Source organism: Molothrus ater, chromosome 33 (assembly GCF_012460135.2).
Source record: "Molothrus ater isolate BHLD 08-10-18 breed brown headed cowbird chromosome 33, BPBGC_Mater_1.1, whole genome shotgun sequence".
NCBI lineage: Eukaryota > Metazoa > Chordata > Aves > Passeriformes > Icteridae > Molothrus > Molothrus ater.
This window is the reverse complement of record NC_071660.1, coordinates 1,041,729-1,069,226: the sequence shown is the minus strand read 5'-3', so window position 1 is coordinate 1,069,226 and position 27,498 is coordinate 1,041,729. Positions and strand designations below refer to the sequence as shown.

The 27,498-nt window shown below is 53.0% G+C and overlaps 1 protein-coding gene across 1 annotated transcript; it reads left to right on the top strand.

Annotated features, from left to right (window-relative positions):
• The first annotated feature begins 878 nt into the window (after nucleotides 1-878).
• Nucleotides 879-23,455, top strand: LOC118700781 (zinc finger protein 660-like). Its single transcript, XM_054518094.1, is given in 7 exon segments — nucleotides 879-1,317; nucleotides 2,549-2,824; nucleotides 3,217-3,323; nucleotides 3,325-3,490; nucleotides 3,750-3,785; nucleotides 3,905-3,937; nucleotides 21,646-23,455. Coding segments are annotated over 7 exon segments (1,842 nt in total). The 5' UTR covers nucleotides 879-1,013; the 3' UTR covers nucleotides 22,566-23,455.
• The last annotated feature ends 4,043 nt before the right edge of the window (nucleotides 23,456-27,498 follow it).

Below are 27,498 nucleotides of genomic sequence, written 5' to 3'. Positions count from 1 at the left end.
CTTTTCGAGCATTCCGCTTTTCCCAGATCCCAGACCCTTTGGTCTTTGGACCTCCCAGATCTCCCAACTTTCCGTGTCCCCCCCGTTTTCCACTCCCGTCGCTTCCCGAAACTGGGTCCCATAGGGTCCCAGGGGTCTCACGGGGGTCGCAGCGGGGATCCAGAGGGATCCAGATGAACTCCCTGGAATTCCCCCTTTCCGTCCATCCCCTCCCCCCCGCATTCCCTCGGTCTCTTTCCTGTCTCCCAAGCTGCACCCCCGGGATCCGCCCGCCTCTCCCAGCCCCAGACCCCCCTTTCCCATGACCCAGGGACCCCCTGGATCCCTTATCCTGCCTCTCCCAGTCCCTTCCCTGAGCCTTGGACCCTTCCCGGCTCTCCTGGTTCCAGTTCCTGCCTCCTAGATGCTCCCAGACCCCCCAGTCTCTGCATCCCCCCAGTTCTTCACCCCCTGCTTGTCCTGCAGGGGGTCCCAGGGGGTCCAGGAAGGTCCAAGGAGGGATTCTGGGCCCTGGAAACCCCCTGAATTTCCAGTTCTGGGCACTGGGACCTCCCTGCACCCTCTTATCCAGTACCAATCACCCTGCACCCCATTTCCCATCCATCCTTCCTTCCCCAGTCCCCCTTTTCCTTGTCTCTGAGATCACCTGGACCCCATTCCTGCTTTTCTCAGCCCCCAGCCCCCCCTTTCCTCTGCTTCAAGGTCCCCCAGCCTCCCATTCTGAGGCTTACAAGGTCCCACCTTGTGACCCCTTTCCTTGGCACTGAGGACTCCTGGACCCCCTTTCCTGTGGACAGTGATCCCCTGGAACCCCCATCCGGCCTCTCCCTGTCCCTGCACCCCTCACCCCCTTTCCATAACCCTGGAACCCCCTGAGCCCCCATTCCTGGACACCAGGACCCCCTGCAGGCCCTTTCCTGTCCATCCCACCTCTCCCACCCTGTACATCCTTTCCTTGGCCCCAGGATCCCCAAACCCCTTCCCAGCTCTCCCAGTTCCCCTTTCATTGATCCATGATCTCCTCAATCCCCCCAAATCTCCGTGTCCCCCCAGTTCTCCACTCCCTGCACTATCTGCAAGTGGCGGTGTCAGAGCCCAGCCCGGGGATCCCCCAGTTCATGTCCATTGGGTACCTGGATGGGATCCCCTTCGTGCACTACGACAGCGAGCGGGGCCGGGTGGAGCCACTGACGCAGTGGATAAAGGATGGAGTCGAGGAGGAATATTGGGACAGGGAGACCCAGATCAATGTGAGGAACCAGCAGGTGGCTGCTGGGCACCTGGATGTACTGCGGGAGTGGTACAACCAGAGCAGGGGTGAGTGGGGGGAGCTGTGGGGCTGGGATGGCATTTGGGGGGGTGAGATGGGACATATGGGCTGGGATGGGATCTATAAGTCTCAGACATGGACTCACAAGGCTCCAGGTGGCTGAAAATGGGGGTCCATTGGGCTGGGATGGGATAGCTTGTCATCCATTGGGTTGGGATGTGGATCCATGGAGCTGGGATGGGATCTGTGGGCTTGGGTTGGGATCCATGGGGCTGGAATGGGAACTGTAGGGCTGGGATGAGGATCCATGGGGCTGGGATGGGTTCTGTGGGGCTGGGATAGAAACTGTAGGACTAAGATGGGGATCCATGGGGTTAGGATGGGGATCCATGGGGCTGGAATGGCATCTGTAGGGCTGGGTTGAGGATCCATAGGACTTGGATGAGGATCTATAAGTCTTAGGTGTGCATTCACAGGGCTCCAAGAGGCTGAAACGGGGATTCATTAGGCTGGGATGGGATCTGTGGGGCTGGAATGAGAACTGTGGGGCTGGGGTGGGGATCCATGGGGCTGGGATGGGAACTGTAGGTCTCAGAGATGGACTCACAGGGCTCCAAGGGGCTGAAAACAGGGATCCATTAGGTTGGGATGGTATATCTTGTGATCCATGGGTTGGGATATGGGTCCATGGGGCTGGGATGGGATCTGTGGGGCTGGGATATGGGTCCATGGGGCTGAGATGGGAACTGTGGGGCTAGGATAGAAACTGTAGGGCTTGGATGGGGATCCAAGGGGCTGAGATGGGAACTGTGGGGCTGGGATGGGATCTATAGGTCTCCAATGTGGATTCACAGGGATCCAAGGGGCTGAAATGGGGATCCATTAGGCTGGTATGGGATAGCTTGTGATCCATGGGGTTGGGAGGGGATGTGTGGGGCTGAGATAAAAACTGTAGGGGTGAGATGGGGATCTGTGGGGCTGGAATGGGACCTGTGGGGCTGGAATGGGGCCTATGGGGCTGGGATAGAAACTGTAGGGCTGGGATCTACAGGTCATGGGGCTCTGAGGGGCTGAAATGGGGGTCCATTAGGCTGAGATGGGATAGCTTGTGATCCATGGGGCTGGGATTGGGTCCATGCAACTGGGATGTGGATCCATGGGGCTAGGATGGGATCCATGGGGTTGGGATGTGGAGCCATGGGACTCCAAGGGGCTGGAATGGGGCTCTGTGGGGCTGGGATGCAATTCCATGGGTCTCTGTGGGTACAATCCCCCCAGGTCCCCACACAAATTTGATAGTTCGTGGCTGTGATCTCCTGTCCGATGGGAGTGTTCGTGGATCTGAGCGGCACAGCTACAATGGACGGGATTTCATCTCCTTTGACCTGGGATCCGGGAGATTTGTGGTGGCCGACAGCGCTGCTGAGATCACCAGGAGGCGCTGGGAACAGGATGGCACCGTGGCTGAGGCACGGACGAATTGCCTGAAGCACGAATGCCCAGAATGGCTCCGGAAATACGTCGGGTACGGGCAGAAGGAGCTGGAGCGCAAAGGTGGGAGCAGAATTCCTGTGGGGATTTGGGATTTGGGAATGGAGGACTTGGGAACATGGTAATTCCTGTGGAAATTCTATGGATAGATCTTATCTCCATCCCATTCCCATAGAATTCCATGGTCAGATCTCACCCCAATCACATTCCTGTAGGAATTCCATGAGTAGATGTCACTCTCATTGCATTCCCATGGAATTCCACAGTCAGATTTCACCCCCATCCAATTCCCATGGAATTTCATGAGCAGATCTCGCCCCCATCCCATTCCCATGGAATTCCATAGGCAGATCTCATCTCCATCCCATTCCAGTGGGAATTCCGTGGGCAGATCTCACTCTCATCCCATTCCAATGGGAATTCCATGGATATTCCTCACCATTATTCCATTCCAGAGCCCTCTGATGTCCATGTGTCCAGAAGAGAGGAACACGGGACGCTGATCCTATCCTGCCACGTGTACGGATTCTACCCCAACACAATCGCAGTCAGCTGGATGAAGGGGGGGTGAAACCTTGGATCAGGAGACGGAGTGGGGCGGGATCGTTCCCAACAGCGATGGCACCTTCCACACCTGAGCCAGGATCGAGGCGCTGCCGGAGGAGCGGGAGCAGTACCGGTGCAGGGTGGAGCATCCCGGAATGCCAGAGCCCAGGATCTTCGCTTGGGGTGAGGATGGGAATGTGGGGATTGGGAATTTGGAATTCCTAAATGGGGATTCCCCTCCCCCTCCTCACTATCCCATCTCTCCGTGGTGGTCGCTGTGTCTGTCATCGCTGCCATCCTCATCCTCATCTTCATCGGATTCAGTGTCTGGAAGCTCCAATCCGGTAACACACGGGATGGGGGTCAGGAAGGGACACGGATCCACCCAGCACCGTTCTGGGAATCCTGTGCCACTGACGCTGATCCCACTTTGTTTCCACAGGGAGGAGGGACAGGAATGGATACAACCCGGCAGCCGGTGAGTTCCAATGGCGGATCCAGCTCTGGATCCCCTCTGTGTGGATCCCAGGATGGATCCTGGGGTTAATCCCAGTGTGTGATCCGTGCTGGAATCTCATGGATCTTCTCTCTCTGCAGGAAAAGATGTGAGAACCAATGGCTTGACCACAGGTACAGAGCAGGATCAGGGTGGGATTCCAGAGAGGGATCAGGGCAGGATGGATGGACTGGGATCAAGGAAGGATTCTGGATCAGAGCAGGGTCCAGAGTGGGATCAGGTGGAATTGTAGAGTGGGATTTGGGCTGGATTGTGGAGTGGGATCAGGAGGGATGGATGGAGCAGGATTGGTGTGGGAGGGATGGAGTGGGATCAGGGCTGGATTCCAGACAACAATCAGGTGGGATGGAATGGAGCAGGATCAGGTTGGGATTCCAGAGAAGGACTGGGGCAGGATGGATGGGCTGGAATGGGGTCGGATGGATGGAGCAGGGCTGGGGCAGAATAGATGGAGTGGGAACAGGTGGGATGGATGGAGCAGGATTGCAGCAGGATTGGTGTGGGATCACGTGGGATTCCAGAGCAGCTCCTGCTCTCCATGGACTCCAGACAGGTCCATCCTGTGGAATGGGGACAGGGTGACACTGTGACCCTCGCTCATTCTGGCAGGAATTACCGCCTGAGCGATCCATGGAGCTGGATCCTGCCCCTTCCCTCTTCCCGGGAAAGCTGAGAGCTGCCAGCAGAGCTCATCTTGCTGCTCCCACCCACCCCACAGCTCTTGCTAATGTATCCATATCCCATTTTCCAATGTTTTAAAGGCAAGAACCACAAATATTCATGATGCTTCACTTCTGGTGTGAAATTATCCTGCTTTGGGCAATAAATCCTGCTTGGGGCAATAAAGCCTCCTTGGGGCAATGTGAGAATCATAAATCAGAGTGTTTTGGGAAAGCTGCAAAAGGCAGGCCTCAGCGACACCAGAACTGTGATTAGAGCTAAGCAGTAGCCATGAGATAGGTCAGCAGTAAAAAGTAGAAAAGTAAGGATAAATAGAACAATGCTCTGTGTATTAATGCTTGTCTAGAATAACTCCCTAATCTACAGAAATGTATATCTAGCAAGATATTAGGAAGTTCTAAGCTTAATAATGGAGGTCTGTGCATTGTGGTTTAAGGCTTACAAGTAGGTATTGTATTCAAAATAAGCAAGCATTGTTTTAACTGAAGGTATGTGTGCTTATAGTGGTTGGATAGAACTACTGTCAATATGCTTTTGCTTTGTGTGATTGGTCAAAAAGCTTATAAAGTAAGTTGTAACATTAAGTTCTTGGTCTGCTGCCTGGGATGTGAGCTGCTGGCATCTTCCCATTGTCGTAACCAGTAATGACACTGATGCTGGAAAATAAAACAGCTCAAGGCACATTCCTTGCAGGCCTGTCCTGTTTGTGATTTGTACATAGCCCCTGGCCAGCAATAGTAGAAATCATAGCATATATTTGTCCATTAAAGGCTGAGTCAATAACACCAGGGTACACAAAGATACCTTCCATTGTATCACTAGACCTTCCAGTCAATAGTGCACTTAATCCTTTCCCAATAGGTCCTTGTGCTTCAACAGGAATCTTAGGCACCTTTGGGTTGCATATGGTTACTGTGTCAGATGTGAATACATCCATTCCAGCTGCTTCTTGAGTCCTTCCTGTGTGCTGATCACATGAGCCTTCACAGGAAGGTGAGGAAATGCTTTTGTCTTTGTGCATCCCCTCCTCACCTGAGTCATTTGTTTCCCTGGTCCTTGAGAGGATTTGTGGGTTTACAGGAACTATTTGTTTTCAGATGGCCTTGCTGTTTATATTTACAATACTGAGGTGACACTCTTACAGCAGCCCTATTGAGTTGCCTAGTAAGGTCACATTGTGGGAATGAGAACCTACTTTAGCACAGGCATTTATGAATTCATTTAGTGATGGATTTTCCTTGGGTAATAGTTCTAAGATTTTCTGCAGTCTTCGTTGGTGTTATCTTTTGCTAACTGTAAAATTAGGTGATTTTTGATCTCTACATTAACAATTTGTTTCTGCATTGCATCTTGCCATCTCTCTAACTGCAGATATGGTTCATTAACTCCCTGCTTAATCTTTGAATATGTTTGGGTCGGATTTGCCATATTTGCTACCTTAAATAAAGCTTGCGTACCTAGTCCTTTGACCTGTGCTAGCACCAGTGGGTGTAGCCTAGCCTGGAGTTGTGGATCACCCACTGGTGGCAGCTCCAGGAGCTGAGACCCCTGCCTCATAACGTGGATCTTCATTTAGGAAAATCTAGATTTTTTAATTGCTGTTTTTCTGCACTGCTTTTCCATGCAGATTCAAACACCATATATTGGACTGTTGAAAACATTAATTTAACAAGCTGCTTTATATCAAATGGAGTTACCGCCTCTGTTGTTAAGAAATGTACCATGTTAGCAACAGCAGGCGAACCTAAACCGTGTTTGGTAACAAGCTGGCACAGCTTGGAAAGAACTGGCCACTGGAAAGGGGCGTACTTATCTAGAGCAGTTCTACTGCCTCTTACCATGGGGAAAACTGCTAATGTCCCGTCCTCTGGCTCCCAGCCCCCAGACATAGGCACATTAATGAGTTCTGCCCCTTTGAAGTCCCTATCTGCAATAGCGACTTGTTTTATCTTCTGCAAAACAGACACTGGATCGAACGATGTTTGTGGCAGTAAGGCAAGGGCAGTGTTATCACGGGGTCCCGCAGATGGATGGGCTGTTCAGAGTCTCTGCCAGTGTCCCTTGCTGGCATACATTCAAGGGCCAGCTCCAGCTGTGGTGAACTCTTGGCAGTGGCAGCGGCAATTTGGGGATTCCCGGACTCTCTGCTGCTTCCGGGCGTGATGTTTGGCTGGGATTCAGGTCTGGGAGGAAGCAGTTCTGGTGTGCTTGGGGTCTTTGCAGGCGTTGCTGGAACTGTGAATTTCTCCATTGCCACGGGAACCGTGCAATCAGCACAACTAAGCGCTGTCTCAGAATACGTGCTTGTGACAGCCACAGAGCTTGGATCCGCCGCAGGCAGGGCTTGGTGGCGCACCTGGCAGCAGGCTTGGGCAGCTCTATAGCAGCCAGGAGTAGTTCTGCAGCCAGGTGCGCCCCAACAGGGGCTGGGCCCTGTTGTGCCAGGGCCAGGCACAGTCTTGCTGCTGCTAGGTACATATGTAGGGGTGTTTTCAAGCACAGCAAAGCACAGAGAGGTAGCTTTGCTGCGGGCAGAGACAGATACAGGGATTTCAACCAGTGCTTCATGGCACAGAGGATCTGGAATCTCTCTGGGGCCAGGTGCCGCTTCTGTTATCTCAGCCAGGGTGGCAGGGTATGGTGGAGCGGTAGCAACCCCTGCTTTGCGGCCATGCACCATCCCACAGGTGCGAGGCATCTTGCAGCAGCGGCAGTTGGGTGCCTTGCAGTGGCTGCAGCAGCAACGCACCTTCCTGTCGCTACCAAGCACCACTTCTGGGGTCTCAGCCGGGTCAGCAGGGCATGGCAGAGCAGCAGAGCACCTCTGCAGCACTGCATCTCTCTGCCCTCTGAATCGACAGCAGTGCGTTCTAGTGACAATGCATGCTGCTCTTGGGCAGTTACGGAAGTTTCTGCCAGCACAGCAGAACTACGGGCATTAGCACAGAGAAGGAAAGTGGCCAGTTGTTTCAGAGGTCTTGGCAGCCGCAGCAGGGTACAGAGGGGCTGTAGAGTGCCCATTTAACACAGCACAGCCGCTTGGGGCGGTTTCGCTGATGGCCTCAGGGACGGGTCCTGGAGGGTGTCAGGGCGCTCCCTGGGTAGGTCACCCTCGCTTGGGGAGGCTCCACAGCTCCGCCCGTAGACCTCCCCGCACGTTGTACTTTCTGTACCCATCCTTTTCCTTCTCGCATCCAGCACAACGTCTGCCTGCCCCACTTCCTCCCTTGGTGCCGTGCTTTTGCCATTCGCCTCGGCAGACAGTACCAGTTGTGATTCCTCTGCCGTTCTCACCACCTGCTTGCTCTGCAACATTTTTATCACGTTCATTATGAGTCTCCATGGTTTAATAACATAAATGGCAGAGTCATCTCCTGTGGAGGCAGCTGTAAGGATATGTCAGCCAGCCTGCTCTCAAGTTTTTAAATCTAGGACAGCCCATTCTAATACATCCAGTCCGTGGCTCTCACACCACGTTATGAAGGCTAATAAAGACCATTCCTCATATTTTTCAAATCTTTTCTTTAAAATGGGAAACCATACCTTCAGGAGAGGGTCCTCTGGTGTTGAAGACCATGCTCCCATGCTGGTGGTGTCTTCCACTTACAAAAAGAAAAAAGAAAAAAAGAAAAGAAAAAATAAAGGGGGTCCAGACTAATCACAGCTCTATATGCCGTTCTTCGCAGCTCAGAGGCTGCAAGCAACTCCTCCTGGTTGCCCCGTCTGTCTCCCTGCTCTATTGGCAGCAGCTGTTGCAATCACATCAGGGTCCACCAATTGTCACAGTTTCAGAGACAGACCAGTGACAAGACACACTGAGTTCATGCAGCAACAGTTCACTCTATTCAGATCTTGCTCCCTTATACACCTTAGGAGCCCATGAGGTTAATCCTCATTGGCTGAGCCAATTACTTCCTGGTCAGCCAGCCAATAGAAGCCTGAGTCTCCAATGGCCTGGGCCTGCTGTCAAGGTTTGACGCTGGCGCAATGCCAGTCCCCCCATGAAAATATATTCTCCCTGGTGTCTGCTGTGAGATGTGACCAGGAATAGAGCAAAGCAGGCTCCAATTTAGGAATAAAGGAAAAAAAAAAAAACACTTTATCAACCTACAACTATATCTAAAAAGAAACACACACAGAACTCAGAATGAAAACCCTCCAAAAACATTCCTCCTCCCCCCACCAAATTTCCAATACATCACAGTAAGACCAAAACCTTGGATTCTCAATTCACTTACCACCCCTCAGATCACTAACTCTCAGTCCATCACCACCCTTTAGATAATCAATTCTCAGTTTATCAAGAAGAGAGGAGTCCCTCTTGTACCATAGGCTTCCCCAGGAAACACAGTTGAAACCTCTTGTGTTTCCATGTCATACGTGGCACCGCCCAGAGAACATTTGCCATCATGACATCTTCCTTCCATGCCCAGTGCTCTCACCACTGTACATGGACCAAAGCTGCTTCTGGGGTTCCCCTTTTAAATATGCTTTGCCCAGTTCAAAAAAAAAGCACAGACTCTCACTTTTGGGACACCTGTCCCCTCCAAATTCACCCCCTGGGGCCGAGGGGTCTCGAGAACAGAGATCTTCTTCACTGAAGATCAAGGGCACCACCACACCCTCCTCACCTGCCTCTGTTCACACTGCTCCTTCACATAACATCACTGCACTCTCTTGGCTCCAAGCCATTGCCTCCCCCCTTCATGCAGTGTCTGTGTCACAGGAAAAATGGTTCTGTGCATGGCAATACAAGAAAAGTCCAGCCAAAGGCCACTCCATCATCCACCCACCAAGATTCTTCTCAACTTCTCTCGTGGCCCATTTCCTCTTATCTCTATTTCTCTTCTCATTCAACTCCAGGAGGATCAGCATTTGTAAGGCTTCCATCATCCAAGAAAAGGGTTAAAAATCTCAGGCTCTGCCTGTCCAGAACTCATCCCCCCGCCCTTCTCCTCCGGCGGTGCTATCAAATTTCAAGGTGGCACAGACACAGACACCGACTCTCTCTCTCTCCTGGGGTGGGGGTGGAGTGGCTGCCCGATCCCTCTCAGTGATCCTCTACCCTTCCATCCTGCAGGGGCCTTCACCTCCCTTCTCTGTCCAAGGCCCGGCTCACCTCACCCGGCCACATGGCTTCCCCTCCCGCACCGAATCCGCAGCTGGGCAGGGCAGCTCTGAACCTTTCACGCACCGGAACCAAGAGAGCTTCTCCTGGGCATTCTCTGCTTTTAACCCCCGTGTTCTCAGAGGCGTATCCATGTCCTCAGTGGCCACACCAGGTGCCAATATTCAAATCTGAGCACCTATTGGTTTGACCACTGCATCCCAAAAAACTTACTTCTTTTTCAAACCTGGACATGTGTTGTGCATTATAATGTTAACTTTTGCAGAAGTAGCTGTAGTTGTCACATAAGAACTAATGCTTTTATTTTTCTAACTAATTGACAATAATGAGAATGACTCAGAGATATTTGTGAAAGAGCTAATGCTGGCTTAAAGGACTTGTGGAAATAGCTAAAACCGTCTGCAGGGTCAGATAACATCTAAGGAAGGGATGTGATGAAGACTCCTGCCATTGACCTTTCCACTGTCAATAACTGTCACCTGCTGAAACCACAGACCAGGGGCCCTTGTGAGGCAGTGACACACAACCCTCAAAACAGCAATCCACGATTCCTGCACGTGCTCTAAAAAGGCGAGTTGGGGGTCAAACCAACCTAAAGAATTCCTGGAACATGTAAATGAGTTCAAAGAAATGTTTGAATATGTACAATCATTATGAATATGTATTTCAACAATACAATGGAAAAAGTAGACAAGGAGTTGCTGTGGTTAACCGGTGTGCCTCTGGCCATTGCCAAACACCAGTGCTGTTATTAATTTGTCTTTAATTAGCCATTGTTAAACTTTAAAAAATTCTAAAGAGTAAGGTTCCTTTCTCACAAAACCCATGGTGTTCACCCCTTGTTGTTCCCCCAAGCCAGAAACTCACAATCCTAAACTTGGTCTATGTGGAAGAGAAGGAGGCTGCAAAGAAAAGGATACTACACTGATGTGGAGGCCCAGGGGCTTAACAGCAGTCGCAGCTCTACAGCTGTGGAGGACTGGTCCCCAATAAGAAGAATAGATTTCAAGGTTATGGTGAGAAGCTTGCTTCTTCCATAGATCTTTGCAGGCACATGCTGATTTATGGAAAGTATGCTCTGTCATTGGCCCATTGGCTAATTACCCTAGTTCACCCCTATTACCCATCTCTGGTTAGTCCCTAGAATGTTCTCCCTCTCTGTCCCTCCATTGGCCCCAGTTTACTGCATTCCTCTGCCCCTGTTTCCCTATTAGCTGACCCGACCCTTAACCCCTCCTTTGCCCCATTTTCCCCCATATCCATTGGACCCTGACCCTCAGCTCCACCCTCACTACCCCATATAAAAAACCCCTGTGCCCTTGGCTTGCACCCTGTCTTTGTCCCTGGACCCTGTTCAGCTCTGTCCCCTGTTCCTGTACCAATAAACCCAGTTTGCTGAGATCATACCCAGACCCATCCTGCCGACTTTGTCAGCTTTATAAAGCAGCCGTGAGCTCCGGGCTCCTGAGTGCCGGACGCTCCAAGGGCCTCGGCAGCGCCAGGACGCTCCAGACTGGGACAGCCAGGCAGGGCAGGAGGAATCACTGCCCCTTTCCCCTCCCTGCTGCTCCATCTCCCAGCCCAGCATCGCTGCAGGACAGCCTCACTGCCAACGCCATCCTGCCAGGGATGGACTGGGGGGATCTCCTTCCCCTTCCCTCTGGCATGGAGGCAAATCCCATCTTCTCCTTCTCCGCCCTCCTCCCTCTCCCCCTTCTGTCCTTCATCCATCCACGTTCCTTTCCCATCTCCTTCCTCCCTTGTTCCTCCTTCTTCCTTCCTCTCCGTCTGCCTTTTCCCCTTTCCCTTCTCCCTGTCTCTTCCTCTCCTTGTCCTTCCTCCCCCAGGAACTGAGCTGCAGACAGAGACCAGGGAGAACAAATCCCTGCCACAGAACCTTGTGGAAGAGGCCATTTGGAACGGCTCCACGGCGCAGGAATCCAACGGGGAAGAAAAGGCCCAGAAATCCCACACAAAGAGGGGCTGCAAACCCAGCCTGGGGAGCTGTGAGGAGGTAAAAGCCTCCCTGTGCCGGGAAGGGTGCGGGGAATGTGAGAAGAGCTTCAGGCAGAGCTCAGCCTATTCCTGGTGCCTCCAAAAACGGCGGTGCCAGATGCAGAGATCCATGGGGCTGCAGAGATCCCCCTGCAGATCCATGGGGATGCAGAGATCCCCCTGCAGATCCATGGGGATGCAGAGATCCCCCTGCAGCCCCCGGAGCAGCCACGCTGGAGCACGGGGATGCCTGAGAGGAGGCTGTGACCCCGTGGCCAGAGGGGCCCCGCTGGAGCAGCCTGTCCGGGCAGGACTGACCCCGGGGCACAGTGACCCACGCTGCAGCACTTGGAGGGGGGCTGTGCCCCGTGGGATGGACTCAGCTTGGAGAAGTTCCTGGAGAAGTCTCCGGTGGGAGAGAGCCCAGGGTGCAGCAGGGGAACGACTCCTGTCCCCGAGCAGAGGGAGAAGCCCCGGGGCATGAAGTGAGCACGGCCCCATTCCCTGTCTCCGGCACTGCCGGGGTAGGAGGTGCAGCTGGAAGGAGGGAGGCGTGGGGGAAGGCTGGATTTAAGGGTCTTCACTTACTTCTCATTATCCTGCTCTGAGTTTTTAGTTTTTTGTCAGAAATCTCTCCCCTCCCCCACTCATCCACAGAGGTTTTGAGCAGTTTTCCCTATTTGAGGGAAATTAAAACGATGCACTGATGCTCCTAATTAGGGGTAGCTGTAGTGAGGCTCCAGGGCTTCCCGCTGAGCCGGAGCCACCGGCGCCGCAGTGCTTCGGGAAAGCCGTGGCGGGAGGTGCGGAGAAGTTTGTTTGTGTTTTCAGCTCAATCCCGCTCGGGCTCGGGCCCGGGCCCGTTCCATGGCTGTTCCTCATCTCCGGCTCTGCCCTCACGCAGCCCGGGGGGCCCTGAGAGCGCGGGGCGAGGCTGTGCCGTGTGCAGAGCCCGCCCCCGGCTGCGATTGGGCGACGGTGCCGTCAGTCGTGGTTCTGGCGCGCTGATTGGTGGGATCGGGGCGGGGCAGGGCCCCGGTGGCGGCCTGAGGGCGGCCGTGGCTCGGCAGCGGCGCCATTGGCGGAGCGTCTGTGCGGGCCCGGGAGCGGCGGCAGCGGCCGGAGCGCGGTGAGGCGGCGGCGGAGCTGGGAGGCGGCCGCAGCGCAGGTGGGAGCCGCGCTGGGTTGTGCGGGGGCTCGGGGCTCGCTGCGGGCCTCGGGGGCGGCAGGGGGCTCAGGCGGGTTCGTTGTGCTGTGTCCGGCGCGTGTTGCCGCTGGCGTGAGGGCGCTGCGGGAGCGGCTGCCCGCGGTCTCCTTGCGGCCGCTGCCTCGGCAGGAGCCGCTGCCGGAGCAGCGCTGGCTCGGCCCGGTTCCTGTGGCTGGGACAGAGGCGGCTGCCCCGTGCCCGGGGCTGTGCGGGGAAATTGACGTGGCCGGAGGTTTCTGTGCCCCGAGGAGACAGAGTCCTGTACAAGTGACTTTATTGCTGAGCAGAGGGAGAGGCCGTGGCGCATTTGCCGTGCGCTCGCTGCCATTGTTGTAGTTCGCAGCCTCCTTTTTATCCTCATTTTCCCGGCCGATTCTCTCTCTCCCTTTGCCCACTGGCTGAGGTACTTGGAAGGTTCAGACCTCCCGATCCGCCAACTGCATGTCCTCGTTAATGTGCACCCCCACTTTTGTAGAACAGCCGATATTCCTGGCTCTGTTAAGTCTTTGTTCTTTTCCTCGAAGTTCATGAATTTAGAGGAATTTTGAGCAGCAGTCCGTGTCAGTTTGTTCTATTGTCTGAAACTGATGTTTTTTCCCGTTACTTCCTTCTCTACAAGTCCCTGGCCCTATCTCCATGCAGATTGACTCATTGACTCTGTTTTTTTTCTTACTGAGTCTTCTTTGGTTTTGGAATTATTCTGAGTGCCCTCATTCCCTGTCCTTCTCTAGGCATTCCTGGATCAGGAGGCCTGGTTGCCACCTGCATCCCCTCGCTCACCTGCTGAATGAGCTGCATCCACAACATTCTCCATTTGCTGTTTCCTTTTGCAGCTGTACCAATTTCTGTTGCAGAGTCAGATATCCTCACCATGGGCTCTGCCTTTAGCTGTGCAAATTCCATCTGTGCAAGCGGGCAGAGGGAATCAGCCCAATTCCTGCCCCGGGTAGGAAGACCCAGGTACATTGTCCAGGCTTTGCCCCAGCAGGGTTAATTTGCATTTCTGAAGCTCCTCTCTAGGCTGCCTGGAATGAAGCTTCTTTTCCAGAGCAGCGATGCAGCCCCCCCCCCCCCCCAATTTGCTTTTTTAGTTGTTGTTGTTTTTGGTTTTGTTTGTTTTTTATTTATTTGTTTGGTTGGTTGGTTTTTTGTTTTGTTATGGTTTTAGGTAGGGGGATGTTTTTTGTTTGTTTTTTAAACAATATTTAAACAAACTATTAACTGTTTCTGAGTTAAATGGTCACCTTTAAAGTAGTTCTAGGTGAACGTTGAAAAACCCATAACAAAACTTGATTCTCACACTTCTGTCCCAAACCTACCTAACCATATAAAGTAGGATTATTTTGAAAAACGATTCTCCTGTTGTATTCTTGTCACTGAAACTGCGGGGAAAACAAAAACCCTCCAACAATATCTTTAGTGTTAGAGAGTCAAGGCATTACTTGGTTTTGGCAAAGATATGCAGCACACATCATTCCATCCACACATAGCCCGAGTGTGCAGAGAAGATCATTCCATGACACGTGAGATTTATTAGTTTTTTCCTAAACTTTATGTAGTCTGAACCAATCTAAATCCATTGGTTTAATGTTCATTGCTTCCAAGTGGTGTAGTTTTTAGTATTTGGTTTCCTATTAGATCCGGATTCCTTCCGCTCTGGAGTTAATTAGCTCCACACTCCTGGATGTCCTTCTCAGCCTTTTCCAGACCAGGTGTCTCCAGCTGTGCCGGGGGCAGTGTCTGGGGTAGCTGTTGGTTGCTGTTTGCTGCTGGGCGTTGATGTTTCATTGCTGGTCGTTATCTCTGTGGGTGTCTTTTGGGCTATTCCCAGTCTGTGGAGATGTTGAACTCATCTCTGTTGAGTGGTGTAACATCCTTTAAATAAAACCTTTAAAATTCCTTTCCCCAAGCCAAAGACAAACCAAGCCTGAGTAGCGAAAGAAGATTTAAAAGAAACAAAATGGGTACATTTTGCAGCAATGCAATCCCAGGCAGCCCAGAGTGTGGGTGTGAGTGAGCCCCAGAGTGGAATTGTGCCGTGGTGCTCCCCAGCAGCTGTGGCAGTGCAGGCCCAGCCAGCGCTGAAGCTGCAGCAGTGGCAGCAAGGCTTGGCCGCAGTGGCTGGAGGTGCCAGAGGAGGGTGGCCAGGATTTCCGAGGGTTTGAGCAGAGGATCTGTGGGCAGGCCCAGGGGCTTGGCCCGCTGTGGAGCCCTGGCTGCTGCTGCGTTGCCTTCAGGGCAGGCTCAGGGGCGGCTCCCATGGTCCTGCTGCAGGCGGGAAGTGCAAATCTCCGGGGCTTCAGAGCCCCTGAGGCCAGGCTGAGGGGTCCCCCCGTGTTCAGCTGTGCTGGCGGCTGTTTCTGGCCTCAGGGACACTTGGCATGGGCCCCTTGGCCACCAGTGGTGCTGCTTTGCACTCCTTAGGCAGGAGCCGATGTCCTGGCTGGGTGTTGGCAACAGCAAAGTCCCAGGGCAGGCTCTGTGCCAGCCCAGCTTCCTGTGGGAGAGATTTCACAAGAGACAGGATTCTGGCCACCGACTGCTTGAAACATACATCCCTTATCTCCACCCTGCACTAGGTGGAGAGTTACCAGGGTAAGGAATTCCAGACATCAATTCCAAGGGAGATAATTGAATATCTGCCCTGGGTCTGGTTCTTCTTCTTGCCATAGCCAATGGCAAAAGCTGTACCCACGGCATCTTGGTTTCTATTACCAGCTTCCAAAAGTGTTTCTTTATTTCTCCTGACCTGAGCTCTGGGGGTGCCAGGGGTTATGAAGGTCCCATTGTATTCCTAAAGCTGCCATAACCTCCTGAAGGATCTTTTGAGTAAAATGAGTTCTTCTTTCTGAGTCTATTGCTTCCACAATCCCTTCTCTATGAATTAATTATTTTAGAAATACCTTAATAAGTGATGCAGTGGTTGCTGAAGCAGTCAGAATTGCTTTTGCCCCCCTGTTAGGTGCCATGGTGTCAGCAGAAGATATTGAAGCCTTCCTGCTCAGGGCATTTCAGTGCCAGGCTCTTACAAGCACCTAGAGCTCTGCGGGTTGAGCTGAGCATGGGGCGGTGACCTGCGCTTTGTGTGATTCCCCTTCCTTAATAACAGCCTGTCTTGTAGCTCTTTTCCCTTCTGTTGCCCTTGCAGAGCCATCCAGAAACACATTTTCTCCTGCAGTCCAGGGATTGTCTCATCAATCTCTCCCAGCCTGGGTCTGGAGCTCTGTCCCTTGAATGCAGTCTTGGGTGTCTCTGTCTCTCTGCGAGCCTCTCAGGAACCCCGGGCCAGTCTCGAGTCGGCAGACACCAGGGGGCAGCCCCGACACGGCCGACAGCGGGGAGACACTCTCTGTGCCCCGAGGGTACTGAGGGCACCTGGGCTGGTCGCCTTCACAGCACAAGAGACCCCAGAGACAGCGGTAGAAGATAAAGGGCCGACTCTTAGCAGGGGTTAATCCAAGGTTTTATTAGGAGTCCCAAAGGAGCTCCTGCACCTCAGGAGGCCTCCTGTCCAGAGCCCAGGAGATGTGCCAAGGTCACATTTAAAGGGAGGTGGAAACCAAAAGCAGATAACATTTTACCAACCTGTAAGTGACCCTAAGGGATGGATGCTGGGGGATAAACATATAGGACAGCGTATGGGGCAAGGCTTGGGGGGCTGACCCCTGGCCTCTGGCTAATCACTCATGACCTGGACTGAAACTTCTGGATGGAGGGGATGGGATGCTGAGTGATTGACAGAGAGCCAGGGTGGGGGTTTGGGGATGATCTCATCCCGGGAGAGGGATTACACAGGTAAAGGGAGAGGGGTACAGTTTGGGATAAACCATTTGGGAAAAATATGGGAATACAAAACAAAACTACTTCAAAGTATTACAAAGTATAAAAACGCACTACAACACCTGAGTTTCTTGCCAGCCCCTCTCCAGGCTGTTCAAACAGGAGGCTGAGTTAAACCCTTGCCCTGTCCTCAGTTCTGAATCCTCCTGCGCCACTGAACAAGTTTCATACTGTAATAACCGAGCCCTGCTCATCCATTTAGAGGCTCTTTTGGTTGTCAAAGCTGTAATTGATGCCAGATGTGAACAATAGGAGATCCTCCTGTTGTCATCAGTTTTCAGGCCTCAGTTCCTATGAAAGCTGTGGCTGCACAATTCTGCAGACATTGAGGCCACTCTGGCCACTGGGTTAAACATTTTAACACAAGAATTCTTCAGCATGGCCCTGTTTAACATCCCCCTACAATTCAAATTCTTTCTCCCTGTCTAGGAAGGCCAGGGCAGGAGCCTCAGTTAATCTGCTTTTTAACACTTGAAAATTCTGTGATTCCTCCTTGTGTCCATCCATCCAGTTTCTTGACTGGAGTGTTGTAGGGAGAGATCCCTGGCTCCAAAACCCTGCCTTTAAGAGAGAGTCAGTAATAAGCTGTAAGCCCTTCCTTCCCTCTCTTGGAATAGGGTATTGATTTTAAATCAATACAAGCAACCTCTTGTCCTTGTTGCTTCAAAGTAATTTGGTGAGGCTCCATATCTAATTTTCCCTCTTTCCCTGGACTGTCCACATTTGTGGGTTCACTTCAGCATAGGCCTTGCCAGACATTTGACACATAAGTACAACATCATAAGCCTCTGTATCATCTTTTACAATATAAAAATCCACACACCAATTCCTTCCCAGTAAATTGCAATCAAGTAGGAAGAAAAAGAAATTAATTTATTTCAAACGTATCCCCTACATCTCCTAGTAGTGGTTGATGAAATCATACCTGCTCATCTTTCCCACTTATTCCCTTAATAATTAAACCATGCCTTTCCTATTTTGCCCATTAGGTCTAAGATTCAGAGTGGATTGAGAGGCCCCTGTGTCCATCAGGAAAGGCCTCCTCTCAATGCCAGCCTACCCTGATGTTCTCAAGGGCTCCAGTGTGGAGGGTCCCTGGTGTGATGGGAGCTGTGACAGCCCTGCCAATCCATGTCCATCAAGGGGTGGACTTGCTGGTCCTGAGGGTGCTGCTGTCTGTGCTTGCAGTGTCCTTGTGCCCTGCAGCTGGAGCCCTGATTCCTTGCCAGGGGCTGTTTGGGTGGGCTGTCCCCTGCCGAGGAGGGCAATGCCTCTGCCGGGTGCTTGTGGCCGAGCCCGTGCCCTGGGTGCTGGGGCCCCCTTGGGCCCTGGGGTTGATCCCTCAGGGGCTGTAGGAACTCTGCCCTGGCCTTTGCCTTCAGCTTGGCCTTTTGCTGCTCCCTTCTTGCATTCACCTGCTGGGCCTTTGTGCCCAAGTGCTGCAGGGCCTTCTTCTGCCCCTCCTGCAGCCCCCCTCAGTGCCTGTGGGTGCTCATCCTCTGAGAGCTGCTGAGCTTTCTGCAAAATTACTTGTTTTCCAGCGTCCCGAACAATGTCTCGATCCTTCCATGTATAATCCACATTTCCCAGGTGTTCCTTGCTCCTCGTCCCTGTGCTCAGGGTGCCCTCCCCAGCCCGTATCCCAGAGCCGCTCCCTGTCCTGCCGCAGTGTCCAAAGGCGCCCCCCGGCGGGCAGGGCCGGCAGCTCCACGGGGCCGGGCAGCGGCCGGGGCGTCCCGCAGCCTCCTGGGGGCCGGGGGCCACTGCCGGCCCTGCCCGGGGCTGGTGGGGTCAGGCAGCGCCCGGCGCTGAGCCCCGGCTGCCCCACAGCCCCGGCCCGGCCCCGCAGCTCCCCCCAGGCCCCCAGCCCGTGCTCCCGGTCCCGCACCTCTGCGCCCGGTGCTGCCGCTGCCCCCCACAGAGAAACCCCCTGAAACCCTGACCTCCTTGTTTTCCTCTCCGGGAAACCGGGGATGCAAATGATCAGCTGGCAAATTTTGAGGCTAAGACCCTGCTGAAAAAAAAACCCCAATCCTCAGTATTTTTCTCTTCCTCCTCTTTTCTTTTTCTTACCACATAGATTCCTCCTGCTGCTTCCTGCCTTAACCATATTCATGCACACTCCCCTTCACCCAGTCTCTTCCCAGCACACCAATGCCATCCATCCCCTGTTGTCCAAATCCCTTCTCCACTTCTCTTATTGCCCCCCTGGGTGTCCAAGTCCTTAATTGCCTCTGAGGGAGTGTGCAATCTACCTCAACCTTCTCCCAAGGGACCCTTCAGACATATTTTGGGATCATCATCCCTTTGGCACAGGACCCCTTCCTGGCTTTCCCTTTTCTGTCTCCATGGGTGCCCTGCCATGCTCACTCCCCAAAGATCCCAGTGCACTCACTGATGAGATTTTCAGTGCTCTCTCCCTGCTGACTCTTCACAGCCCCCCCGATGTGTCACTCGTCTGTCTCCTGGTCACTCTCAGGTACCCAATCAGTCCCCGGTGCTGCCGCCCCCAAGGGGGCCGATCACCCAATCTGGGTGAGGCACCTTCAGCTGCACTCACTGCCCGCTGCCCCAGACGGTGGAAGGAATTCCAGACGAGTCCCAAGGTGTGTGGAAAAATTGACATCACCAGAGGATTCTGTCCACAAAGCAGACAGAGGAGTCCTGTAAAAGTAATTTCATTCCTCAAAATAGGGAGAGCCATGGGACATTTCCCACAGGGTCTCTCCATTTGTTGGAGGATACAGCTTCCTTTTCATCCTTCTTTTCCTGACCACATCTCCCTCTCCCTTTCCCCACTGGCTGAAGTACTTAAGAGCTACAGTTTTCCCAATCCACCTACTATATACTCCTGCTTTATATGCTCCCCAGTTTTGTATAGCAAATGATATTCATGTCTCTGTGAAGTTGTCACGATCCGTCCTTACAAACGGGTTTCTTGATGGTTCTTAGGGTGATCTCAGGGTGCAAAATCCGACATGGCACAGGGGATTTGCAGTAATAATCAACAAGTGCAACTTTATTGAAATAACCACAGCAGAAATGTGTTGGGGAGGGAACCGGGGAAAAAAGGAGAAAAAGAGGGAGGAAGAAGAGGAGTGGGTTATAGCTACCAAATGTGGTACTGCGTTGTCCTTCGGGGTCCAGCCGATGGAGTCTGCCATGTCACGTCCAGGGAGATCTCGGAGGCACAGTTCATCTGGACCCCAATTATACTCTTTTTCATTGGGGGAAGGGGGAATAAATTCCGTAACCAAAACAAAGGTCTTCAGTGGGGAAGAATAGCACTTAAAAGAGGTGTACACAAAGTCCAAGCTAGGCAGCAGGGGAGAGCCATTGTTTTCGTGGTCCACTGCCTACACCTACAACATCCATCTTGCTTTGGGCAGCTTTCCTTCCCCCCCCCACTGCACACCTCCCCCGAATTGGGGGTTTCAGTCCCAGTCTCTGGAAGAAGGTGAGAGGGGGCCTTCTCACATAAGGATTTCATGTCTCAGTCCCTTGATGAAGAGGCTTCTTACATCTCTACTTGTCTGTCAGGATGGTTAAGGATGGGCGAGAGGGGTCTTCTCTTGGAGGAGGGACCACCCTGAAGCTCAAACCAGCCAGGCCGAGAGGTGGGGAGGATTCCAGAGCTATTGTGCAAAAAGGGCAGGGTGCCCTGCGAGCTCAGTGTAGCATATAGCAAACAACACCTGTGGAAAAAAGTAAGCTAGCAATACTTTCAGGCCTCAGGCACATCACATTCCCCCCACACTGGCTCAGCAAAGAGGGGTTTTAATTTTGTGGTGTTCTCTCTCCATGGCAATCGTGAGGCAGATGAAGGATATTTCTGACAGACTCTCACAGAAGTCTTTGTTGTTCTTCTCGAAGTTCATGAATTTAGCAGGACCTTGGCTGAGCAGCAGTCTGTGTCATCAATTAATAGCATTTTCTGAAACTGATGGCTTCTCCTGTCACTTCCTTATCTACAAGTTCCTGGCTCTATCTCTCAGCAGATTCACAGCATCTGATTGTAAAGACACTTTCCTCTTCTTCCTTTCATGGGGATCCCGCGTTTGTGGGACATCCCCCCTGGAGCAGGGTGTCCCCGCCTTGCTGCAGCCCCAGCCCTCAGGCAGCGCTCAGCCAATCAGAGCACGCGGCTCTGATGACTCAGCAGTTGCCAGGCAGACCCGCAGCTCTCAGCGTTCCCCACCTGCGCCCAGCGCCCCCCTCGGCCCCAGCGCCCCCCTCGAGGGGAATTTGGGGAGGTGGGAGTGGGGCAGCGCCAAGGCCGGGCCCCCCCGCGCTGTCCTGGCGGGAGCGGCTGCAGTGGGGACCGAGTGCGGGCGGGAGCGGCCGAGAGCCCAGCGCTGCCCCAGCCCGACCTGCCCCAGCTCCATCCCTGCCCCTGCCGTGGGATGCTGTGGGTTTGGGGGCAAGAGGGAGCCGGCAGCGGGTGCTGGGCCTGGGGCAGGAGGAGAAGGGAAGGAGAAGCAGGGTTGAGGAACAAAATGGTGAAACCCTGGACATGGGAGGAAAAGGTGGGATTGTGCAGGAGAAGGAGGAGTTGTAGGAGGAAGAAGAATGTGAGGAAGAGCAGGAACGGAGGAGGAGGAGCAGAAAGAGGCGGCACCACACGGTTCTGCCTCTCCCTGTATCTGCAGCCTCCCCCCAAGCCCCAGGAGCTTTGTCCGTATGCAGCAGGTGACCAGGGGAGGGGGAATCCATGATTTTCACAGAGGCTGAATCTTGGGGTTTCTGAGCTTCATTGGGCAAATGTTGGTGCTTTTGTTTTTTGTGAGGGCTGAATCTCTGTATTTTGGAGGGGGTTTTTGCTGAATATTGATGTTGGGGAAGTTTTTGATCTGCATCTTGATGTTTAAAGGATTTTTGACTTTCCCAGATGAACTTGGGCATGGAGGCTTTCCCAGTCCAAGCTGCTCTCCTCTTGATTTTTTCTGCAAACCAGGATTTTTAATTCCCAGGGTGTGGCCTGATGGAGGAGGAGGAAAAGACCCGAATGTACCTCATGAAGAGGGGCTGCAAACCCTGCCCAGGGAGTTCTGGGGAGGAAAGAGCCCCCATGAGCCAGGAATGCATCCTGGGATCCAGCCAGAGCTTGGAGCTGGTGGAGAAGCCTCATGGCAGGGAGAAGCCACACAGGTGCTTGGAATGTGGGAAATGTTTCAGCTGGAGCTCCACCCTGAGGCAGCACCAGGTGATCCACACTGGGGAGAGACCCTTTGAGTGTGGGGAATGTGGGAGGAGTTTCAGCCACAACTCCATCCTGATCCAACACCAGAGGATCCACACTGGGGAAAAGCCCTTTGAGTGTGGGGAGTGTGGGAAGAGCTTCAGGCAGAGGGGCCAACTGATACGACACCAGGTGATCCACACTGGGGAAAAGCCCTATGAGTGTGGGGAGTGTGGGATAAGCTTCAGCCAGAAGGGCTACCTGACGGAACACCAGAAGATCCACACTGGGGAAAAGCCCTTTGAGTGTGGGGAATGTGGGAGGAGCTTCAGAGGAAGCTCAGCCCTGATTCGGCACCAGGTCATCCACACGGGGGAACGGCCCTACACCTGCTTGGAATGTGGGAAGAGCTATGGGTGGAACTCTGACCTGAGAAAACACCAGCGCACCCACTCTGGGGAGAGGCCCTACGAGTGTCCTGAGTGTGGGAAGAGGTTTCACAGGAGCTCCGATCTCCTCAAACATGAGCGGATTCACACAGAGGAGAGGCCCTTCCGCTGCCCCGACTGTGGGAAGGGCTTCAAGCAAAACTGCAAACTCACCATCCACCGGCGCATCCACACTGGAGAGAGGCCCTACGAGTGTCCTGAGTGTGGGATGAGCTTCTCACAGAGCTCTCACTTGACAGAACACCAACGGAGGCGCCACTAAGGGAAGCCCTGTGAGTGCCCCAAGTGTAGGAAAAGCTTTGTGTGCTGCTCCAGCTCTGTCCCCCATGAGACGATCCATGTTGAATGATCCCCAGTGAGCGTTGTTGGGCAGAGCCCTGGTGATCCATGGTCCTGGTGATCCGTGTTGGGAAGACACCTGGCTTGGAGGCTCCACATCTTCCTGGTTCCCTGTGGGCAGCTAGATAAACCCAGCAGCAGGAACATCCATTGGGACACAGACCTACAATGGGAATTCCTTGGGGAGGGCAGATTTGTTGACTTTCATCCCCATAAAATCTTTTGCATTCAATCCTATCTTCTGGTGATATCAGGGACTACTGAATGGTGTTGAAGGTATGTTCAGGGTGGACTATATGATGTTTGTATCCTCAGTCTGTTCTGTTTATGCTGAATAATAAGTTTTGTAACTTCAAGACCTGTCCTGAGAGTGAAGGGGTAGAGAAGCAGCATGCTGTTTGTTTTCAGAAACTGCACTCACTCCTCCACATTCCTGCTCCTATACTGTGTTGTCTGCGGATGGACAGACAGCGGGACAGAGCTCTCCTTTGCTTTTAGTTAGTTTTAGCTAGCTGAGGCAAAGAAGTTCTCTGGACTGTGGGTTTTTTGCCCTTTTCTTTGGACCTGTTTAAACCTGCTGTGGCCTGAACACCAGAAGAGCACGGGCAGCTCACACCTGTGCCCCACCAGGCCGGGCCTGGGCTGCAGCATTTCCAGCACCAGAGGGACTGATAAGGGACTGAGTGACCTGAGCTACAGCCCACAGAGGGACTTGGTGAGTTTGTCTCTCTTTTAGAGCAGCAAGAGGTTTTATTGTTTAATATTGTTTAGGTTTTATTGTATAATAAACAGTTTTTTCCACTTTTCTTCAAAGAGTTATTTTATTTTTCCTGAAGCAGTTGGGGGAGGGGCTGATTGAATCTGCTTTCTAGAGAAACTCCTTTGGGGGTTCTCTCCCAAATTTGCCCTGAACCAGGACAAGGTCCTTTCTAACTTCAGGGATTACATGATTTTGATTTCCTATTGCCCAAAGGTGTCTTCCGTAGCCAAATGGTGGAAAACTGGGGAAAAGACTAAGATTTTGGAGACAGTGGGATAGAAACTCCACCAGAAAAGGTTCTTGCCTTCTACCCAAGCATGTGGATGCTCAGCCAGCATGGACACTGAAATCCTTTTCTTTTGGTCTTGATTTTCTTTTCATTTCTCTTCATCCCTTTAAAATATGCAGTCTTGGTGTAAAAGTAGACATTGAACTAAGACATGGGTGTAGTCATGGTAGAACACAGATATGGTGGGACAGACATGGAGAGTAACATGGTGACGCATGGACATGGAGGGGGACATAGCCATTCATGGGGATGTGGGTGGACACAGGCATGGATGGAGATGTGGGGAACAATGACAGGGATGGAAACATGGTGGGGAGACAGCCGTGGGTGAGGACATGGTGGGACATGGCCAGTGACATGTGGGGACATGGCCATGGCCTGGGTCATGGGGGGAACTTGCAGGGGATGTGGGGGATGCTGGGTTTGAGGGAGTTGAGGGTTCCTGGGAGGGATTTGGGGCTTGCTGAGGCCTTTGGGGACCCCAGGCCGAGTGGCTCTGGCTGTGCTGGGAGACCCTGGGGGAGGTTCTGGGGCAGCTGCTCAAGGACCCCCTGAACTGGAGCCCCAGCCGGGCATTGGGTTCCTGGAAGGGGATGAACATCTTTGTCCCCAGGAGGGAAATCCCAGCACCCCCAGGGTGTCAGGGGCAGCTGAGAGGCCACAGCAGGGAAGGGAAAGCCAGACAGAGCTGTCACACTCTTAAACTACACCCCAAAAGTCCCAAAACTGAGGGATTCTTCCCAGGAAAAAGCAGCTAGGAGCTGCCAGAATTGAGGGAAAGGGGGGATGTGACCCCCCAGACTGAGCAGGAGGGACCTGCATCCCCCAAAACCAAATAGGGACGAGAGGTGGAACTGAAGGCACGATGGGAAAGGAGTGGGAGTGCAGGGAAAAAGAGGATTCAGAGTGGGAGAGGGATGGGATCCCCAGATTGAGTTGGGAGGGGTCCTTGGGTTGGGGGAATGATGGGAGAGGGGGGGAAAGTTGGGGATAGGATAGAAAAAGGGTGGTTCCGTGGGGATCCCACTGTGTCCCCATCGCTTGATCCCTGGAGTGATTCCCTGGGGCTCTGGAGGGGAATGGATCTGCACTGGGTGGATTCCCAAGCCCCCTGCCCATCCCTGGGGGGCTCATGGGGCTTTCCCTCCACCCAAATGCTGCAGCCATGGGAGAGAGAAGGGTGTGAAAGGAGGATCTGGATTGGGCACAGAGGAGGAGCAATAGGAAGAGGAGGGAGAGAAGAAGCGGAGGATGGGAAAAGGAAGAGCAGGAAGAAGAATAGAAAGAGGAGGAGCCGCAGCAGAACCACGCCATTTTCCCACTCGCCCGCTGAGTCTGCAGCTCCCCTGGCCCTGGCAGCACCTATCCCCCCAGATCTCACAGGTGAGTGGGGAGGGGGAACTCACCCCAAATCCATTGGAGGATCTCTGGGAGGGTTTGTTTCAGGGGAGGGGATGTTTGGATCTTGCAGGGCCCCAAGGGTGAGACACAGATGCCCCTTTGGAGAACTGTGGAAGGTTCCTGTAGCAAACTGTCTGTACTGGCTGGGGCAGTGGTACCAGCTGGGGGGGACATTGGTGTTGGGACTCTGATTGGCATCAGAGTGGGGAGAGCAACGAAGGCCAATCCTGGAGCTGGGGGATCCTGTCAGCCTGGAGGGGTGGGGGAGGCTGGAGATGAGCAGGGTCTGGGCCCATCCAACTGTGAACAGGGCAGTTGCTTTTTGAGCTGGACTTGGGAAGCAGGACCAAGGGCCTCACTGTTGTTTTTCCCCCAAGCCAGGATTTGTCAATCCCAGTCTTTGTCTGGATGGAGCTGGAGGAGGCTGCGAGGAAAAGGAAGATGGCCTGGGACACTGAGGCAGGCAAGGAGGAAGTCACTGCCCCTTTCCCCCTCTCCTCTGTTTCATGTCTCAGCCCAACATTTCCTCTGGCTGCAGGACAACCCCGCTACCAATGCCGTCCTGCCAAGGATGAACTGGGGGGATCTCCTTCCCCTTCCCTCTGGCACAGAGGCAAATCCCATCCTGTCCTTGTCCACAGCTCCTTCCCCTTCTCATTCTGTCCTTCTTCCTTCCTCATTCCTTCCTCTTCTTTTCTTTCTTTTCCTTCCCCAGGCACTGAGCTGCAGACGGAGACCAGGGAGAGCAAATCCCTGCTGCAGAACCTCATGGAAAAGGCCGTTTTGAGCAGCTCCATGGCATGGGAATCCAATGGGGAGGATAAGCCCTGGAGATCCCACACAAGGAGGGGTTGCAAACCCAGCCCTGGCAGCTGTGAGGAGGAAAGATGCCCCCTGTGTCCAGAAGGCAGCCAGAGATTCATTCAGAACTCAGAGGTGGTGGAGACAACTCGTGGCTGGCAGAAACCCCACAAGTGCTTGGAATGTGGGAAGGGCTTCAGCCGGAGCTCGGGAGCTCAGATGTGATCTGGCTCCAGGTGATCCACATGGGGAAATGGCCCTACAAGTGTGGGGAGTGTGGGAAGGGCTTTGGGTGGAGCTCCAACCTCATCAATCACTGCAAGATCCACACTGGGGAGAGAACCTATGAGTGTCCCGAGTGTAGGAAGTGGTTTCTGAGCAGCTCCAATCTCATCGTAATGAGTCAAGGGATCAGCTGGAAATGTATTTATGAAAATTGAAAACTGTGGATGAGTCAAGGGGCCAGCTGGGAGTATAACTGAGATAGTAGAAGATTACATATTTTAGTTAAGATTTTAAAATTAGTTAAGAAGGTAAGTTAGCTAGCAAAAATCACATAGGTTAGTGAAAGAGTAACAAATATATTAGAAAGTAAAGCTCGGAGTGACAGGGATAGATGTAGCAATTGCGGAGGAGCAGAGACCATAGAAATATCTTGCCTTAAGAATAATCAGTTTGGAGAGGCTTGGACCATGACCAGCAGATCAAAAAGTCCTGCAAACTCGCCATGGGTGAAGAGTTTACCATGAGGAAGAGAGCTTTCTTCTTCCCATATGCCCATTCCCTTATTTCAAAATCCCACAGACCCAATTAAGGGAGTACAGTTGCACAGCCATATTAGATATTCAGCTGATTATAATACAAAGTAGGCAGGTAATGATTCTATATTATGCATCCTTAGAAACTGCTTGGATATGTAAAACCTTTTCTGTATAAATAGAGAGCAGGAGTCTGCAACTCCTTGCACATCCATTTGGAAATGATTCCTTATATGTCCAGCACTGCGATAAAATACCCTTCTTTTCAACTTTAATTAGTTGAAGAGTTGTCTGTCTGTGCTTCAGTACATCAGCAGATTCACACTGAGGAGAGGCCCTTCCACTGCCCCGACTGCGGGAAGGGCTTCAGGCGCAACTCCACCCTCGTCACCCACAGGCACATCCACACTGGGGAGAGGCCCAATGAGTGTCCTGTGTGTGGGAAGAGATTCTCCAGAAGCTCTCACTTGGGCCAACACAAATGGAGGCACCATTAAGGGAAGCCCTGCCAGTGTCCCCCATCCCGGTGTCACCCCCTTTTTTCTGCCCTCAGAGCTCCTGAGCCAGTGGCAGCTGCAGCCCCTTCCCGTGGCCTTGCACCTGACTGGGACCTCCTGTGATTGCGCAGGGAGGATTGGGGCTGTGACTGAGCAGGGAGGGTGGGGGCCAGGGAACACTGGGTGCTGTGGGTCTGCCCAGCAACTGGTGAGTCATCAGAACTGCTCTCTCTGATTGGCTGATTCTTGTTCATTGCATTCTCTTGTTGCCTGTGGAGAGGCCTGGGAGTTGAGAGAAGGAATGGGACAAATCCCACCCCGAGCACTGGCACAGGGAGAACAGACCCAGC